The sequence below is a fragment of the Oryzias latipes genome, chromosome 16, assembly GCF_053564925.1.
Source record: "Oryzias latipes strain Hd-rR chromosome 16, Olatipes_Hd-rR_3.1".
Taxonomy (NCBI): Eukaryota; Metazoa; Chordata; class Actinopteri; order Beloniformes; family Adrianichthyidae; genus Oryzias; species Oryzias latipes.
Window position 1 is genome coordinate 21,606,927 of NC_136252.1, and position 19,665 is coordinate 21,626,591.

General features: G+C 37.6%; 3 protein-coding genes across 3 annotated transcripts; all 3 read left to right on the forward strand.

Moving 5' to 3' along the window:
- Positions 1 to 149: 149 nt before the first annotated feature.
- krtcap2 (keratinocyte associated protein 2) lies at positions 150 to 2,055 on the forward strand. Its single transcript, XM_004077902.5, has 5 exons — positions 150 to 287; positions 817 to 971; positions 1,159 to 1,222; positions 1,417 to 1,483; positions 1,605 to 2,055. The coding sequence occupies exons 1-5, from the start codon at positions 284 to 286 to the stop codon at positions 1,723 to 1,725; spliced, it is 411 nt and encodes a 136-aa protein (XP_004077950.1). The 5' UTR covers positions 150 to 283; the 3' UTR covers positions 1,726 to 2,055.
- Positions 2,056 to 3,474: 1,419 nt separating this feature from the next.
- s100a10b (S100 calcium binding protein A10b) lies at positions 3,475 to 4,653 on the forward strand. The gene is made up of 3 exons (XM_023963989.2): positions 3,475 to 3,597; positions 4,155 to 4,310; positions 4,403 to 4,653. The coding sequence occupies exons 2-3, from the start codon at positions 4,173 to 4,175 to the stop codon at positions 4,559 to 4,561; spliced, it is 297 nt and encodes a 98-aa protein (XP_023819757.1). The 5' UTR covers positions 3,475 to 3,597; positions 4,155 to 4,172; the 3' UTR covers positions 4,562 to 4,653.
- Positions 4,654 to 16,291: 11,638 nt separating this feature from the next.
- Positions 16,292 to 17,002, forward strand: s100w (S100 calcium binding protein W). Its single transcript, XM_004078146.5, has 2 exons — positions 16,292 to 16,523; positions 16,596 to 17,002. Exons 1-2 carry the CDS (start codon positions 16,392 to 16,394, stop codon positions 16,761 to 16,763), a joined length of 300 nt encoding a protein of 99 aa, XP_004078194.1. The 5' UTR covers positions 16,292 to 16,391; the 3' UTR covers positions 16,764 to 17,002.
- The last annotated feature ends 2,663 nt before the right edge of the window (positions 17,003 to 19,665 follow it).

Here is a 19,665-nt window from a genome sequence, read left to right on the forward strand (position 1 = left end):
AAACCTGAACTCACAAGTAGTTTTATGTTGTAAACAATTAAAAATGACTCCAGTCAATGGTTGAGCTTTATGTCTTTCCATAAACACTTTCGTTAATTTAATTTTTTTTAAAGAAAGTATTTTTCTAAATGCATAGGTCCCACCCTCTGGTCCTTCCGGAAAACCTGTCCGGGTAGTCAAATAGTTCTGTTCCTAGTGCAGTACCGGATCCTTGCATGTCTTTAGAGAGTTTGCGTATTCTCTCCCGTTTTTCATCGAAAGAATAACATTTTAGCAGCAGCTAATGGGTTTGTACATTTAAGTTTTATACCAGAGAAACATTCTCTTTTACCACGCTTCTAAATATGTTTTTTTTTAATGTTCGTGTGTTGTGTACTGTCTTGTTGTTCTGTTGAGGCAGCTAGCTTTATGTGAACTATGATGGAAAATAGTTTTGCCATCAAATAGGTCGTGTACGGGCTTTTTATGTGAACAAATGTGTCAGGAATTTTGACTGTATACAATGGAAACGTTTAGATTGTTGCGTATAATTTGGGTGTTTTAGCTTGAAGCTAACAGCTAACTCGGAAACATTTGCGTGTGAACACTGACGTGGCGTAAGGTTTTAGCGTTCCCAAAACCAGAGTTTAATTGAATGACTTTTTAAAGTCAATGTTACAAAATTATCAAATCTGTGAGGTTTGCATAATATTTTCTAAAATTGAGATGTATTCGTCAGTCAGGCGGCTTTTGATTTTAAAATTGCTCTAGATGATATGATCATTCTGGTTTTAGGATACTTTGCCTTGTTTTGACGGCTTTTTTTGGTGATTGCAGCGGTGAACACAGGCACGTCTCTGGTGCTCTCCAGCCTCCTGTCAGTGTTGGTTTTTGCTGGAATGCAGATGTTCAGTAAACAGCTGGCATCCACTGAATGGTTCACCATCCTTGGAGGTTTCTTGGGCTCCGTCCTGTTCATCTGCTCACTCACTGTATCCTTTGAGTAAACTTACACAATTGTTGAGATATGCTTAAAAACAGTTTTCATATAATATTCTCTTTTTTTCCATTGAGTTGTATATGATCTCAGCCTTTTTTCACCAAAAACCTGTTAATTCTTTTTAGAAAGTATCTGAAAATACCATTCTAGACTGTGTTTCTCCTTAATTGTACTTCTAGGCCTTTAATAATCTGGAGAATCTGGTGTTTGGGAAGGGATTCCAGGCCAAGATTTTCCCAGAAAGTAAGTGTTGAAAGGGGGAGAAAGTTGACCTACTTCTCATCCATAGCATTACCGAGTCACATGAACACTAATAGAACAGCAGATCCTTCTGAAATATATCTGGCAGTCTAATTAAGTGTATGTGTAACTTAGCACCTACATTAGCACCTTATGTCAGACTGTACTTTTAACAACTTCATTCTGTCAACTTCCAGTTCTGTTTTGTCTGTGCCTGTCGATGTTCGCTTCCGGCCTGGTGCACCGTGTCTGTGTCACCACTTGGTAAAAGACACACAAAAAAACTCATTTGGCATAATTAAACTCATAAAGTTAAAAGTTTCTTCTTAATTCATCCAACGTTGCATGTTTTCTAAAACTGATTTTTGTTTTTTCCTTTTTCCAGTTTGATATTCTCCCTTTTTGCTCTCTACTACATCAACAAAATATCTGCTGCCCTCTACCAAGCAGTGGCTCCAGCAGTAACACCAGCCAAGCCTGTCAGCAAGGGAAAAAGGAAGAACTGATGCCCTGTTTAGTACAACTAATACCGTTTTCCAGTCACTATGACCCGTTTACTGATGTGTACTGGTAATTCAACAAGTTTAACATTTTTTTTTCCCCACACACCATTTTCTTACCTGAAGTTTATTCAGGTACCTTTTTCAGAAATTATATTACCCAAAAACCTGTCTTTTTGATATGGTTGAGATTAATATCTCTTAACATTCCAAATACCCGTCTTTTCTCCGCACTGGTGGCTTCAAAGAGATTCATGCCATATTTTCTGTATATGCACATTAAGTTCTTTTCATTTGTTTGTTTCTTGAATTTTATAATTAAAAATTTGTGAACAACTTGTGAACTCCCTGCTTTCTGTCACTTTGTAAGCAAACTCGGCAGAATTTGTGACAAACCGGTAAGTTTTTCTTTTTCAGCAAAATTAATTTTTTGAGCAGCTTTAAACGAGAAAACAAAAAGATCAGGCAAAATTGAAGGAGTTTTACTTTCTTCAATATTTAACACATTTTAAGAATGGAGTAAAGTGTTTAGCAATAAAAATGTGTTTCATTACTTCAGTCTGCATTATGCTCTTCATGAACTGTAATAATGCATTGAACTAGTTCACAGCAGATTTTTATTTAAACATTGAACTGAAAAATAAAATGATTTAAGGCCCGGGGCCATATTGAGATCTGCAATATCTTCATGTTGAGCTTGAAGTCTGGCAATCTTAAGGAAGAAAAACCCAACAGAATTTCCTTCATCTTGAGCTGGAGACTCCTGAGGCTCAGAGCCACATGTGGCTTTTTCATCCCTGCATTCTGGCTTTGAAAAAAATGGTGAGGATTTAATTGAGTTTTTAGCTTTTGTTCTTGTGTTTTAAGTTATTTCAAATTTTTTTTTTAGATTTGTAGCTTGTCACGAAACTGAGCAAAATGGTGGGAAAAGGTTCAATCTATTTGAGTGTTTCATAGGTTTAAAGCACATTCTTCTTCTACTGCACAACATTGTTCAGTCACTGTTCAGAGACCGTTATCAATTTACAGCTTTAGATTTTTTATTAAATTAGATTTTTAAACCATTGTTTCTATTAGATAAAAAGGGAAAAAAGGACGATTACGTACCAATGTCATACTGACAGTAAATGTTTGACTTGGCTTTCTTGCATCTTAATTCAAGAAAATCTTCTGCAGCAGGAGAATCTTATTTGACACAGGGTGTATTTTATTTTGAAAGCAACATTTTATAAATAATTGGCTTAACAACTACAAAAAGAAATGAAATGTAAATAAAGTTAGACTTTTTAGATCTCACTGTAGGAAACTAAGTCGTATGGATCTTTTAGCAATAAAGGTTGCAGACCCCTGAGCTAGAGGGTCATTTCATGTTAAGCAGCTTCTGTTTTAGTCTCTCCAGCTCCAGGGCTTTTCTGAACACATGTTTATAGAAATACTCTAGCAGATCCAGAACTGCTAATTTGTTCACATCAAAACATTTTTAGAGTAAATAGATCTTGCTGTCGTTGACACGCACTCATGATCTTCTACTGTATTTTTGATTCAATAGTATCATTAGACATTATCATAAGCTTCTTTGAGCATTAGTAATAGCACCTCAGCTAAAAGAACAACACTTAATATTCCTAACAATAATAAATAAAAATAAAAAAACGGTTTCAGATACATATTTTTTATCCTTTTTTTGTAGCGGTTGTCCACTCTGCTGTTCCCATTTGCCATCTTACCAAAGACTTCTGCCCCCTTTTTGCCCCTCCATTTAAAATGTTCTTGCACCGCCTCTGTCTGGGTGTGTCTTTCCAAACAAATGCCTGGACAAACTCTCAGTGAGCCCGGGCATTCCTCCCTGAAGCACCTACTTTTTCTTTTCTTAACCTGGTAAGTTTGTATGATCACCTTGATTTATGTTTTTTATGTTTTCATCTATCTCCTGAAAAATTCAATCTGTAGCTACATGTTGAATCTTTACCTTTTTTTTTTAATTTTTCATGTCTCTTTCCATGTTTATTATTCTTTACCTAAATCCTGTAGCTTTTTTTGCCTTTAGTTTACTGTCTGCTTTTCTTATGAGAATAAACCTGTAGTGGTTAAAAATCTTTGGGTTGAGGCAGTGTAAATATTTTGCATTGTTAGTGGAAAAATGATGTCTTAGGCAAAGAATTTGCTTTGAGTGCCAGTAAAACCAACACCCACATCCTCACTGAGAATGGGGATTTTTGTGGGGAGAGGTCAGCTAGCTGTTGCTAATGGAAACGTGTTCCCAACTTAAGGTTCTTTCATTTCTCCAACTTTCCGGAATATACAGATAAGAAGTGTGCATGAGTGTGTTTGCATGTGTTGTTGTTATAGTTTGAAAGATGTAAGCCAGTAAGTTATTCCTACATCAGGGAAGAAAAGACTGAGATGTGTTTCTGGTGGTTTTCCTCTCTTTCCAGTCCCCACTTGTAGCAGCCATGACTGAGCTGGAAAAATCCATGGAATCCATGATTACAGTGTTTCATCGTTACGCCAATGAAGGGGGAAACAAAAGCACCCTGAGCAAGAAGGAACTGAAGAAACTGATTGAGAATGAGTTACCAAACTTCTTAAAAGTAAACATCTTCAGTCTTTTATCAGTGTGGATCATTGACAGAACATCAGCTCCTGCTTTAACTTTGCTTTCTTTTTGTTTACTCCGTCTCAGAGCCAGAAAAGTCCAGACACTCTGGATCGGATCATCAAAGATCTGGACCAAAACAAAGATGACGAGCTTGACTTTGAAGAATTTGCTCCCTTAATCATCGGCCTCTCGGTCGCCTGCGAAAAGCATTATGCTCTGCTTCATGAAAAGGCTAAAAAGTGAACGGTTGAGACATCAGACCAGTGATGATGATTATTTCTGTTATCCACTGAGGTTTAACTAAACATTCATTAAAGAAACACATAAGAAGTGCGGATTCTGCTTTATTTGTCTTCATGTTGCATTGGATTTTGCTGCAATTTCATAATCTGTGTGACGATTACACATGCAATCACTTTAGTCTAGAAGAATTCTGCCAGCGCAAGAAAAGAATTTGGACAGTTGACAAGCTAACATCTGGCACACATCATTCCCCCTTAAATGTTGGACTCTGGGATGAAGGCAGTTTAACTACAGATAAGCTACTCCCTGCAGGAATGTTCTAGCATCAGTTTTACTGGAATATTCCACATCTTTGTAAAAAATAAAAGCTTATGTGTTTTGAGGCTCCATTTATCTCACAGTTTAAGCAGGAGGCTCAATAGGGGTTCAGATTCACTGATTGTCATGAAAGTTTGCTAAAACTCATATGCGATCTTGCAGACATTTGGAGAAACTTTGCTAAAGTTATTAATTTTGGGGAAGACTTTGCTTTGCAATATTTTCTAAAAATGTGTCGCTAAGTAAAAGTCCTGAAATATTCTAGGACTCTGGAACTAAAAAGTCTAACTGGATTTGATTAAGATTCTCCACAACATTTCAATGCGGCCAATAACTAAAGTTTAGATGCATTTTTGATTTATTTTTTACCGCCAAAAGTTTCGGTCATTAAGTTATTAATATTTTTCTAAATGACTAAGGTATGAGCGGGATGATGCCCTTTCAGATGTGCATTATCATATGTTTGCTTTTGACCCAGTTGAATAAAGTCAGATTGACATTAATAAATATAAAGATTCCTCGCTCACATTTTTTTCAGTTGGCTCCTGACCTGCTATTCTTAAATGAGCAAATATCAACAAGCACAAAACATAAGCATTTGCGCTGCCATGTGTCTAAAAGTCAGTCTTTTCCTTCTGCCCCAAGCTCTGTGCTGCACTTATATGGTTCAGGGGTCACTGCCAAAGTCTTTCTCTAAAAGAGGAAGTTTTCCCTGAAAACCGCACAAATGTTCTCCTAATTGTCTTGTTAAAGGCTCTGACAGTAAACTTGCAAGCTGAACCATCCAGAGTTTAAATACTTGCTTAATAAAATAACAAATAAAAATGAATGAAAAACAAACTAGAATCTGTTGCATTTAAAGTAGGGGGTGTGTCTTTACCTCTCATATGATTTCTTAATACATGGGTCACGGATCCATGCATAATGGATAGAATTAACTTCGATGCAGTATGATTCAGTCCGATTCTTTTACCTGAATCTTTACAATCTAAATAATTATTATTCATTTGGTATTTAAAACTATACAGGAAAATGCCTTATAACAGAGAGAAACCTTTTTTTTTTCTTAGTGGCACTTTTTATTTTAATCAACAAAAACAAAATGGCTGCATGTGGCGCAGTGGTTAGCACTCTTGCCTGACAGCAAGAAGACTCCCAGTTCAAAGGTAAAGGTAAACTTTATTGTCCTCATAGAGAAAATTTGTTCTGGAGCTACAAACTGTATAACATCCTTCATCATTCATCATACACACATCACATACATGATAAAAGAGCATGAAGAGATTACATAATAAATAAATGTTACCTTTGGCCAACCTTCACAATCGAGTCCACGAATGGTAAAGTAGTAAAAAAAAGGGGGTAAAACATCTAATTAGAACCCTTAAAACCATCTTGCTAAAAGTTATTTTTTGTAAAATGCATTATCAATTCACAAAAAAACCCAAAACAAAACAAAAACAAACACTCTCCATTAATCTACAACAATTATCAAGTCCCATTTGGGGGACCTGAAACAGGGGACCTTTCTGTGTGGAGTTTGCATGTCCTCCCTATGCATATGTGGGTTTTCTCTGGGGACTATGGTTTCCTCCCACCGTCCAAAAACATGCTTCATAGGGTAATTGATCACTTTTAATTGTCCGTAGGGTGTGAATGTGTAATTTTGGCCAGGATGGGTCCAGGATGCCCCCTGCTTTCGCCCACAAGTGGCCGGGATAGGCTCCAGCCCACCTGTGACCCTGAAAGGGATAAAACAGACTAGAAGATGAATGAAAACACTGTTTCTAAAGTGCACTATCAGTTTGGAGAAGAAAAAATAGCTATGGCTGCACTTTCTGTACAAAAATCATAACTGGAGAGTCGGCGTTTCATCTTTGTTTCACTTCAGTGATTTCTTAATTGGTTGTCTGATGTTGAATATGAGGATGAATGAGACAAGGTTGTTTCTGTGTGGCTCGTTTTGCATTAAATCCACCGGTCGATTTTCATCCTCTTAATAAAGGTTTCTGCTATTGTGTGAAAATCTGGTGAAAGCAAAGCAATGACAAAATATGTGATATTAAAAATACGTTTAAATTGAAATCATTTCTGCTAAAACGCATTTTTTAGATTGATTATTGCACTTTTCAGATAAAGTTTCAAACAATGTATCAGAAAGGTCTTTAAGCCACCGGTGTGCTTCTGTTTTCTGTGTCATATTTTACCTTTATAGAATATTATATATATTTTACCTTTATAGAAATGTTTTAGTTCACTTTTTTAAATGTTATTCAGTTCAAGGTATTCAAAAACTGTATTTTTAAAGATTTCTTGATTTTTGCATAGACAAAGTGGTTCATTGTAGAAGAAAAAATAATTCAACATGACCTGCAGTTTGTTTTATTTTATTAGATGTGTTTACATTTCAAACCACGAGATGGCGCTAGTGTATGCAGGACAGAAAGTGGTCATTGCATCTGACGCTGTGGGTGGCCAGCATACTGAGTCATGCAGTCACCAACAGTCGCTACAGGAGGTTTTCTGACTGGCTGTTGAACACAGAGCGTCAGAGTTCCACATGCAATAAACTAAATGTACTTCCTGCAAAATAGTGAGCACACTGGTAAAGGCATTCTGCACACAAGATATCAAGTCAGAACAGTAGCAAACAAACTCAAACAATGCACACAATTTAGCTCTGTGATTATGTTCCAGATACTGCAACAGACTGGCAATGTGTCCAGGGTGTCCCCTGCCTTTGCCAACAAGTGGCCGGGATAGGCTCCAGCAGCCCCGTGACCCCGAAAGGGAATAAACGGAAGAAGATGAATGAATTATGTTCCAAATATCTCCAACAGTTATAATAATCCTACAATAGACCTATGCATTTGTGTCATTCAGGGATTTTTTCCAGGCGTCCAAATGACCTTAACGGGCCTATGCCATGCTATTCTTAAGCCTTAAACAATATCCATCTACGGTACATGATATTATATTACCTTTGACACAAAAAAGAACAATTTTCTTTATTAAATATTAGTTATTAGAAAGACGCCTCGATCTCTGAGGCACCGCCCTTCGCTCCTTGTGTGTGCCGCCCATTTCATGACGTCCCCCTGGAGTCGGCCTCGGCAGCAAGTCTAAGTTTCACCTACGAAAACAAACAAGTCAAACTTTTGGCAAAGTTGGATGTGCATATTGTGCATATAAAAGGAAAGTGTTTTTGCTGATCACCGCTAGCTCTGCAGAGAAAGTGGGTGTGTGTGTTACCCTGCTGGCAGCACAGACTCTACCTAGAAGGGGCTGTTCTTGCTCGTCTATGTCAGTTCATGAGAACCTGCTTGGATGGTAGGGGCTGGAACTCAGAGAGCAGGTTTTTTAGATGTGTGAGCAGATCAAAATACCATTTTTGGGGTTTCTTTTTGTGATGAATGAACATTATAATACACTTCAAAGCTTAAAAAATATTTTGCATGATATAGGCCCTCTAAAAACTCAAAATATTAGAAAAAAATGAAACTAATGACAGAGTTAAATGAGACTGCTCGGTGGAATTCATGTGTTTAGTTTTTAGTCCCACTGCAACAACCTAATGGTTGCCCTCCATGAACAAAACTCTATGAAAATTCAGTCTCTTTCATAACAACCGGTAAGTGATCCATTCCTCCTTCATTCATCCATCCATCTCTCTTCCTGCATAGTCCTGTGCAGGGTCACTGGAGGTCGCTGGGGTCTATCTCACTTTATTTCAGGCTGAAGAGAGGACACATCCCGGAGAGTTTAGCTGTCCACTGCAGGGTCACATACTTTCATGATTACTGCCGAGGGCCAGTTTCCAGTTTTACGTCAACCTGTGAAACCGTTTTTTTGGACTTTGGTGGACATTCTTGAACTCACCCATTTCAGGTCCTTCCTGCAGAACCAGCATGCCTTCACGTAATAACCAGTTGCACCTTTCAGAATTATGAAAAGATAAGCTGGTCGAGGTAAAAACAACACAAAAAAACGACTATTTTTCAACAAACGTAAATGTTTTTTGGAAATTACAAAAAATTGCACAAAGACAGAACTCAGAAGAGGGCTATTAATTTCAGATAATTCATATCCATTGTAAGCAATAAAAAATGTATCCTAAATGGAAGAAATAATCGGGTCATCATGATTTAAGTCCTGTACCGATAATCAGTAATCTCCAAGTGTGTTTCTTTGGATTCACGGGTAAGCTGTAGCAAAAAAATACAGAGAAAGTCTTAATGAGTCAGTTTGCTGTTTCTGTGCAGCAACTTATTTTTAAAGCACTTAATTTTGGGGGGGATGATTTGACAGAACATCTTTGACATCATAATGGATGCAAATCTACCTTAGTCATTATTTGCGACCACCTCTCCAAAAAAAAATAAAAATAAACTTTGTTCATAAAAGCAAGCACATTTTTTTAGGTCATGCTGTACTGGGTATTAAAGTGTGTTTCATAAATTGAAATCATTGTTTGTGAGTGTTCATATTAAGAATTCTTGAGTGCAATCAGACATGCAGAACAGTGTGTATGTAGTAAAGTAAAGCCAGCTTCGGTCCCTTTTGTTGCACAAACACCCAAAAAGGGCAATAGATTTCAACAAAAATACTCCTTTTAAAGTCACAATGTATGTCTTTATTTCTATATTATTTAAATTAATCCAATATTTAATCAAATTCTTAATTCGTTCCAGTGTAGGTGGACAAACAGGCAAAACAGGAAAAAAAACAGTAAACGAAATAAAAATAGTTAACCATGTTAGTTGAAGAATATTATAAAAGATACAACATTTGCCAGCTTTTGTGTTCAAGCCTGACGTGAAACAGGCATTAAGCCGCAATTTTCTCAAAGATTTAATTATATGGTGTTTCCCGCCAGCATGCTGCTCTGCAACCGCCTTTTAAACTTCCTCACAACCACAAGGAAACTACATCTTACATCCAAATTTTAATGACAAAAATGTGTTAGCTGTAAACAACAAGGATTACACAACTCCTTAACTTGCATTTGCATGCACATCTTTAAAGGGATTTCTCTTTTTGAGTTACCACCCCCCCACTCCCTGCCAAAACCAAGTCTAACATCTCCCATCCATTCCTGTGGCAACCGTCATTGGGGATGTTACATAATTTAAGACAAGAAAGCTATTCGATGTCTGCTTGCTGTCTTGCAGCTCAAAGCATCTTTAAACATATTTATTTACAGTCTATTTAGTGATTGAATATCAATACACAGGAAGCCAATGTCAATTACTGACGATGCAAACTGCAGGTCTCAATCTGTTTCCAGTTTGGATGAACAATAAAAAAGTTATGTGCAGACTTGTAGGACTAACCAATGTGTACGCACTCTCTGATGGTTTTCATTTTGTTTCTGTAGTTTTTTTTTGAGATGCTGTGTCGAGCATGATGTCAGCTGGGGAAGAAAAATGGTTACTCGCAGATTTATATGAATGCATTGGGTCACTGCTGGGAAATAATGGTTCAACAAAATATTCCCATGCCGCTTATCAAAATGTTTGTGCTCTTACTTGCATGCTGCATTAATAAAACTTTAATTATGAAGAACATTTTGTGTTTTTCCAAAAAGTTCAAGTGTGTTGCAGCAGACCCTCTTGTGCTGTGAAACAAGAATACATATCCTGACCAGCAGAGTGTGGAAGGATAAACTTTTTAAGAAGCACCATGTGATACGTAGTTTTTGTTTCCTTTCCCTCCCCTGGAAGGGAAACTGGATAGTTCTCAATAAGTGGAAGTAACACAGCTCGATTGAAGAGAGTGATGTGACCCACAAAGGAAACTTGATGGGGGTTAAAGAGAAGAGAAAAAAATGTTTCTTATTTGCTGGCTTGGAACAAACAAATGGAAAATGAGGGTTAGGTTACCATTGCTAGACGCAATGGAACAAATGACTTCCCCTGAGGTAAAAATATTCCCTCATTTATTGTTGAACTTCATCAACAAGTTCTTTAAAGATAGAATCTTTGTCTTTTTCAACCTTTAGAAATGAGTGTTAAACGCACATTTATCCTCTGTAGAAGACATTTTTAAACCTGAATATCTTACAACCACTGCATACGAATGAATTAACTTCTCTTGGTATCGATGTAACTAAATATGATGAGGTAAGGCTCTGGGAATTGTAGTTTTTGGTGGATTTAAAAAAAATGAACCAGAGAAAGTGTTTTTTTTCTGGTAGTCATGAGGTTGAGTCACTGCACGATGTGCTGATGATTAAATCATTCAGTGGTGCATTCAGCTTTATTCTACAACAACCAAGAACCCAAAAGCAAGTTTGATCTAATCACTTGCCCTGGGAATATCTTATTTGCTAAATGTTTGAAAGAGCTGTTGCATTTAAGATTGTGGTTTGAAACAACAAAACGTAAGAAAATATAGTTCATATTTGATTGGGAAATAAAAGAAAACTGTTAAAAAACTGATTTAAATCAGCTACACTGATGCATAAAGGTTTCATTTCAGGATATACTTACTTCAACTGTCCCTTAAAATGATCTACCCCATGTTAAGAGAATGTTTATTTCAAGTGATCCACACACACTCGTGAAAAAAAGGGCTACCGCACAAAGCCAAACACTTCTCTGTTTTTGCAGCTCTTGGTTGCTAAGAAGGGAAACTTTTGCAGGCTGGATGGGTGGAGTCTGACACATTTCAGTGGCATGAATCACTGCTGGTGTGTGTGTGCGCGTGTGTGTGCTGATCCAAGAGCGTGCCATGCAGTGATGGTTTAAGAGGGGGGCCTTTCATTGCTGCAACAGGAGTCTCCACAGGGACTGAGCTGCCGAAACAAAGGAGATCTTTATTGTCACCTGGGGACCTCGTAGGTGAGTATTCATAGAGGACAGCTTAAAGTAGAGATCATGAAAGTAAATGTTAAAAAATGGAGGAGACAGTGAGAATTTCAACAGTGCAGTGTGGATGCTCTTTTGACTGCTTGAATGTGAACCTATCTATCCCTGCAGTCTACAATTGTTTAGGATATGAGCAAAAGCTTTGATCAAGATGTCTGGAAACAATTTTCTGTGCAGCCTTTTCTTTCTGCATCTCTGTTGACTTTTCTGCATACTAAATGGACCTCTGTGTGCAGCTGCAGCCATGGCACGCCTAGATGGAGCTATTACCAACATTGTGGACGTATTTATGGATTATGCTGACGATGGCGGCAAAAAACGACAATTAAACAAAGAAGAGCTCAAGAAACTGTTTGAACAAGAGATAGAATGCCCTGAGTTGAAGGTAAACAACTCAACACGTCCAAGTTGTATGAGCAAATGAATTCATTTAAACTACATTAATGTATTTTCCAGGACAAAATAAGTGCAGGTGACATTGAGGAAGCCATGGAGATGCTGGACAAAAACCATGATGGTGAGGTGAACTTTCGCGAGTTTTGTCGTTGTGTGTGTGTCCTCGCCACAGGCTACTACCACAAGAAAATAGGCAAGGGTGGCAAAAGGGGCAAGGGCAAGCAAGAAGATGAACAAGACGGCTGAGCAAGCGCCTGTAAATAAACACAAAGTACAATGGATCAAAAGATGTATTGATGGTTGAGAAATTAACCTGGTTTTATGTAAGATTAAATTAAATCTATGATGGATCAATGGCTTCTGTCTTTCTCTATTCATAATACCGGTTGCATGGACGGTTGCATGGTGTTTGGTGTCAGTGGACAAACATGGCTTCATCAAACATTCAAGGGACAACACCCATCCCGTTTTTCCACCCACATATCGCTGTCATCTCCTCTCATTTGGGCGCATTGTACTCAACCATTAATACATAAAAGTGTGGGACAATTATATAATCAGATTAGCAAAATGTGAAACAAGATTGTCTAACTTAATTAGAAGAACACAATTCTCTAAGTAAAACAGTTGACATCTTGAATCCTTTACTACACTTTTAAAACAAATAAAGCAATTGAATAGGATTTAAGATTTCCACTTAAATTGACTCCATTAGTTCCTGAGGACTAGCTTTTCATTAAGGTCACAGAGATGAACACTTTCTGCAATCAAAATCCTTCTGATAACTTTGGAGGAAGAACACAGGAAATCTTTTCTACTTTACAAATTTTAGATAGATAAAGTTTTGAATTTGGTTAGCCAACATTTGACCTAGAAGTCCATACTTTTGCCTGTCACATAAAGGAATCACAACTTTTTATCACCATGATACCTTTAATTATCAAAAAAGATTTAATGAAGTCCTCTTTCACAATTAAAATATCATAATAAAAAACAATAAGTGAAATAAGACTTTCCTGGTCACACATGGAAGAGAATTGAACTGCTTCTATAAAATAAAAGTACTTGAATGTATCGACAGGGGATTTTTGAAAAGTTGTTTTTTTTTCATCTTCAGGTACGTCTACTTTAACGACACTCAACGGACACCCTGGGTGTGTTGCTCTGAGAGGAGCTCTTACTTTATTCCTTGTGGAATTGTTCCAGCAGTTTCTGCCTTTTTTGACCTATTGTTGCTAAACCTTTAACCAAATTGCCTTCATTTGTCTGGAATTACTTATGCAAATATTTGCAAGTTGGTATCAAATGGACAGAGGTCACAGAGAAATCAAACATGTTTGAAAAAAATATAAAAGGACTTAATTAACAAATGCAATATGAATGAAAGATTTATTTTTCTTGCTCCTTAGTTTTATTGCAAACACTGTGCTGTGTTCTTAAATTCACAATGGACCTCTGTGTGAAGGTGTACATAAAAATGAGAGATCTTCTGCAGCCAACGTTCACACCGTACGTGTATTCCAGAGCCTCAGCACCCCCATAAAACAGACTACACTGTTTGCCTGTTGGTACAGGTACTAGGTGTTTATGGAGTAATAATTCTGTCATATGGATAGATAATTTCAAAACCACATAATACTTCTGAAAGAAATATATATTCATTGTTATGCAAGAAAAAGCTGTTTGCCCTGCAGCATCCAGGTCAAAGCAGGCAAAGGAGCTTCTTAAGCCAACTGTCTTTCTGTAACTGCAGCAGAAGCCAAAACTGTGACTCATTATGGCTGTCCTTAATTTAGCAGCTTAGTGAGCAGCAACAGAACTCAACATTGATTCTACATAATACACATCAGATATGTCAAAGTCCAGGCCGATGAGGCCGCAGTCCCGCTAGTTTTCCTGATATCCCTGTCTTACCTGCTGCTGATTACCTAGATCGGGTTTCCTCCAATGCTGAGAATTTGCAAGGAAAGGATTGTTTGAAGAAAAAGGCAGGACAGTGGCCATCGAGGCCTGGATTTGGACACACCTATGCAATCACGTAGTACAAAAAAATAAAGACATTTGAGTTTGGTAGACAATTTCTTTGTTGCAAAAGTTTCCCATTGTAATAAATCTTATAATGCCTGTTTATCACCCCCACCCCGAACCCCCACCAACCCCCACTCCCATTGTGGCCACTTGTGTGAGGAACATTTGGATAAACAGCAGACCTGGGCACACACTTTGCCAAAACCAAGCAATTGCAGCTCATTTGGTGGATTATAGGATTGAAGTCTGACCAAAAGAAAAGCATGTTTTCAATGTAACAATTTATAATATGTTGACAGGAGCCTCAAAACATGTGGAAGATCCACACACAGTCCCAACAGCATGGCACCTCCTTCTCAAGATGATCACACGCTGCTGAGGGATGACATCCTATTTTTCAACTAGAAATTCTTCTGGAACAGCAAGTCCAAGATGATCCCACAACATGGATTTTTATCCTCCCAAAATCTGGGGGTAGTCTCTGAAAATTTTGACTCAAATAGGCTCTTTGAAATAGCCCATCCTGTGTTTTTTTTAAAGGGACTTCCTTTTTGTATGAAAGAGCAATAGTTTGCAGATGACACTGTGATTTGGCTCTGATTAGTAATTTTTTTGATCATGGTCCTTACAACAGGTTTCTCTAGTTTTTCTAAATCTTCTGATTATATCATACAATTAAGATTATCATGCAAAGTCTTTGCAATTTTCTCTCAAGGAATATTGTTGTTAAACTACTCCACAAACGTTTTTGTTCACTTTTGCAAGTTGGAAACGTTTGTGATACTATTTAAACCCCAATTAGTTAATTAACTAAGTCTCCATATTGCTTCAGAGGAAATCTTTTTTAAACTCTTGGATGTTTTAGTCACTGGTTGTCCACGTCGCAACTATTTTGGGATCTGTGCAGACAAGTTTTGAAATGAGCTCACTTTGTGCGTATAGTCTGCAACTCATTTATTTGTACATCTGACTTAATAATTATGTTATGCACAAAATTTTAACTTATTATTTTTTCTGTATTTTAACTTTCATTTTGTTATAAAAAATATTAAAAAACTTTCCAGTTTAGATTCTATTTAAAGTTGTGCAATTCGAATTTAGGCTGGGTGAGGATTATTGTTAGCCCTGCATACATGGCACTCACTTAGACTGTTGACAATTTACAATTAAGACATTTTACATGGATTTTCTGTATAACAACCAACGGGTTTCAAAAAGAAATCAAATGAGCTGTAATTATTTTCAGTTAAAAGTAACATATAATTGGCTTAGAATTTAAAGCAGACTTGCAAGTAGCTGCTCAAGTTTTTCACCTTCCAACGCGGAACTTGCTTGACAAAACAGTTTGAGAACCAGTCTTTTTTGTCAGTTTACAACCAGTTTTGTTTTGTGCTCCATGTCAGCTGCACCCTGGGAAAGTATTTAGATGTGATCACAGTGGGATTGGCCCCAACGATGCACACTGGTACAAAATGAGTATTCTGGCTTGTGATCAAAAGTGTTAGGCATGTGTACAACACTTTTATTGAGCTTATACAGGTTTTTTTTTACATATATTGTGAAAACCATTTTTTTCTGAGAATTAATCATATTAAACCGCTTTTTCATTCCTACAAAGGCTCAACATTTTGGCCTTCATGTATGTATATTGTTTTTTTATTTTTTAAAGGAGCTCATTTGCATCCATGCAATGGATTTTGAGGGCAAATACTGTAAAAGAATTAGCAGAAGCAAGCAAATATTTCCATGTGACCTTTGCTCAGCAGTCTTGTGCTTCTTGTCACAGATTTTCATAGACACAGTGTTTATTCAAAACAGGCTCCACCCTAAAGCCTCTACACAAAAGATTGTCCTCCAGCAAATTACCTCCTCTTCAGGTCCAGTTTGAGTGCAACTCCCAAACATGAAGTAACACAAGAGTATATGTCTTTTTACCTTGTGAACATGACTTTTGTTCATGATAAAAAACACATTTGTAAAACACAACACAAAAGAACTTGTGAAACTGGTTGGCAGGGAGTGGCCCTTGAAGCCACTTCATGATTCATGTTCTACATACATGAGTCATGTAATCTTAATACAATGTCTTAAACAACTGTGCCTGATCCTATAAAAAGAGGTTTCTTCCACGGACATCAGCTGAAGCTCAACCATCGACGTCGACCTCTCTAGTTGACTATTTCTCGCCTTTTTACGAACATTGTTCCTCAACTGCAGCCATGGCACGAATGGAAAAAGCCATTAAAGACATTGTGGACATGTTTCTGGAGTACGCCAATGGTGATGGCAAGCTGAGCAAGGATGAACTGAAGAAAATGATAGAGAAAGAAATCCAAAACCCAGAGCTAAAAGTAAGCGACCCATGCTCTTGCGCTTGTCACCATTTAATGCAACTTTGTTGACTGGATCAATTTTCTCACCAGGCAAAGATTTGTGCAGTCGACTTTGACAAAGCCATGAAGAGAATGGACAAGAACCGTGATGGAGAGATTGACTTCAAAGAGTTTTTAAAGTGTATGTCTAGCATGGCCAAGTGCTACCACCATAAGAAGACGGGCAATGGCAAAGAATGCGAAGAACACTGTAGTTAAAGACCTGCAGGAAATAAAAAGGGTATGAGCAAAAACACTTTGTGTTGCTTGTGGAGTGAAAGTAAAAATTAAACAAGAATAGCAGCCTGACCTGTCTCTGTGCCATGGTTTTGACATCAAATCGTTTTCTGAGGTTTGTCTTTTCTTGTACCTCTTGTAGTTTCGAGTTTTCCACCATTTCTAACACTTTTATACTATCTTTGAAAATCATCTTATAAGTCTTCAACATGTTAACCAAACTGGTGTCTAGTTGTTGCCAGGAAACAAAGCAAAGAACAAATCAATGTCCAGAATTTTTCATTTGATTTACCACCGGTCTGTACTGCTGTGCAGAACTTCACAATTTAAGAGACCAAAAGACGTGTTTTTTCCCCCAGAAAGTCTCCATTGTGAATGGGCTTGTGTCCTCCAAGGCTCCTGGGATCCCATGCTAATCTTGTAGGATCAGTGGTTTCCACGTTGCCACAGGCAGAACTGGGCAAGCAAATGTTGAACTTAGCACTGACATTCGCTTAGGCACTGCAAGCTGTCAGCATTTGGCATACAAAGAGACAAGCCCACTTAATTAAGTTTATCCTAGTAAAAAAACACCTAGCTGCCTCTAAACATGTTTAGTTAATTAAAAAATAGTGAGCCCTTTCCAACAGAGGCTTACATCTTCAAACAGGCAGAGGCTGGCTCCCTTTAAGCAAAAAAGAGCTTTCAGCTCACTGGGTTAGTTGTAAATGTGTGCTCCAATTTCTAAATTGATCATAACAGACTCTAGTACGAGGCGCACAGGGCTGTTGTGAATGTGTTTCTCTCTTTGTACAGTCAGCAGAGTAGGGATGACTAATGCACACATTGCCTCATACAATATTTGCACAACGGCCTGTGTTTGCTCAACATTTTTCATATTTAAGGGGGTGTCCATTTTGCATAATTTTACCAAAAAGCAGCAAAAATTTACTTCTAACATGCACAAAAACATAATTGAAGGCAAATAAATGAATATTACAAAAGGGAAATAGTAAAATCCTAAAATAATGAAACACCTGTAGCCATATTTTGAAAGTTTCCTAAACCTGATGGCTAGCTACTTCTAGAAATGAAACAAGGAAATATTTTAGTCTTTTTTGGAGGTTTAGACTGTATCCCAGTAAAGTTAGAAGGGTTCATTAAACTTCTAAGCTCCTAAAAAGGTAGAGCGAAGATCAGTCTCAGCCGTTTATTAGCAGAGTGGTTGGATACATTATTGAAGCACAGACCTCTCTGTTTTTGACTCTATGGTGGCAGGTTTACTCAACTGAGATGAATTAGGAGTCTATTTGTCATGCTTTTTCCTCACGTGTCCACCTTGATCTTTGTGCTGCAAAACCAAATTTACCTTTTAAAATGGATTTTTTTTATTCCCCCATCACTTTTTTCAGTCGTCTTTCATATTTTTCATGTTCTGTCCCCTCCAGACATTTTTTTGTATGATATATTTGTGATCATCCCTTACAAAAAATTACATTTAATTGAGTCATATTGGACATACATTTTCTGCTTTGTAAGTAGACATGATTTCAAGAATAACCTGTTTTTATAATGTTTAACAAGAACTTCTATTGCATAAAGAAGCCATGATTTTCATGGTGCCTCTGGCAGTTCTCCTCCCCCTCCCCTCTCTGCTCTGCTCCTGAGGACTCCCAGCTGTTTCCACTCAACTCATCTACCTGCAGCCTTCATAAGGAGATCCACATCCAGAATTCATCACCAGTTTGTTGCTCCTTCATGGTGCTTGTCTGGTCTCTCATGTTCTCGGTTTTGAAATTAACTCCTCGAGTAATTATTTTTCCTACGCCTCGTTTTCAGGAAGAAACCTCCACGAGTGTTAACCTGGGGTTGCCTCCTGACCTATCGGTTCACCTCAAGCTCGCCACGTCTCCTGTTCACGCCAACCCTCCGACTCAGCCACGATTCCCGTTACTCATCCTGCTACTCACCTGCTGTCCACGGCCGAAAATCCTCATCCGATCAACATCCTGGTCAATGATTTTCCAATTACATGATGCAAACACGTTTTTTGGTTCAACTGTCCATCATTAATATTCAGTATCTAAAGTCCTTTACAGATGAGTTGGTTTTAAAATAGGTATTTGAATTGCAATTAGGTCTGTCACACCTCAGTAAGATAAAGAATTTTGCATTAGGATAGTGATATTTAAACATTTAGCCTGGGACTCCCTACTAAGCTATCAACCCTGGAAGTTTCAAAGACAATGTTATGAGTCTTGTTTAAACAATCCATAATCATAGGCAGGCACAATATAGAAAATGTGACCTAAAATTCTGATGCATAACAGACGAATACATCCATGTACGTCTTTATTTCCTCTTCCAAGCTGGCATCTGGCTCAAAACTGTTTGGCTGGATGATTGGAGTGGGACTTTGAACTTTTATGTGTCAGAGTGACACAAACAGCCATCACATTCTCTCTGTGGACTATGATTCTTCATAAAAAATTCCTCAATCTGATAAATTTGAAGTTATTTGTTATCTAAAATGGCTTATAATAATTTTCTGGGTAAAATATGAAGTCATGGCATGCACAAAACTTGTTATAAATGAAATACAAGTAGTCTGCTTCACTGTGCAGCATGGGAAAAAAAATACCAAACACCAAAGAAGTGAAAAATGGGCAAAAAAACAAATAGGTCAAAAATGCAGAAGCAGACTTGTTGCACTTAGATCACCCAAAAAACTAAAAGACAGAATGCAACAACAGGCCATTATATGAAGGAGTGTGGGTCCAGCTCCAGCAGAAAAAAGTCTCCTTCTGTTTCAAGTTAATGTGAGTTTATGAGAAGCAAACAATGTGGAAGCACATTGTATCCTTCCGCGGCAATGCGTGGGTTTCTCCTGCCCAACGACTCCACA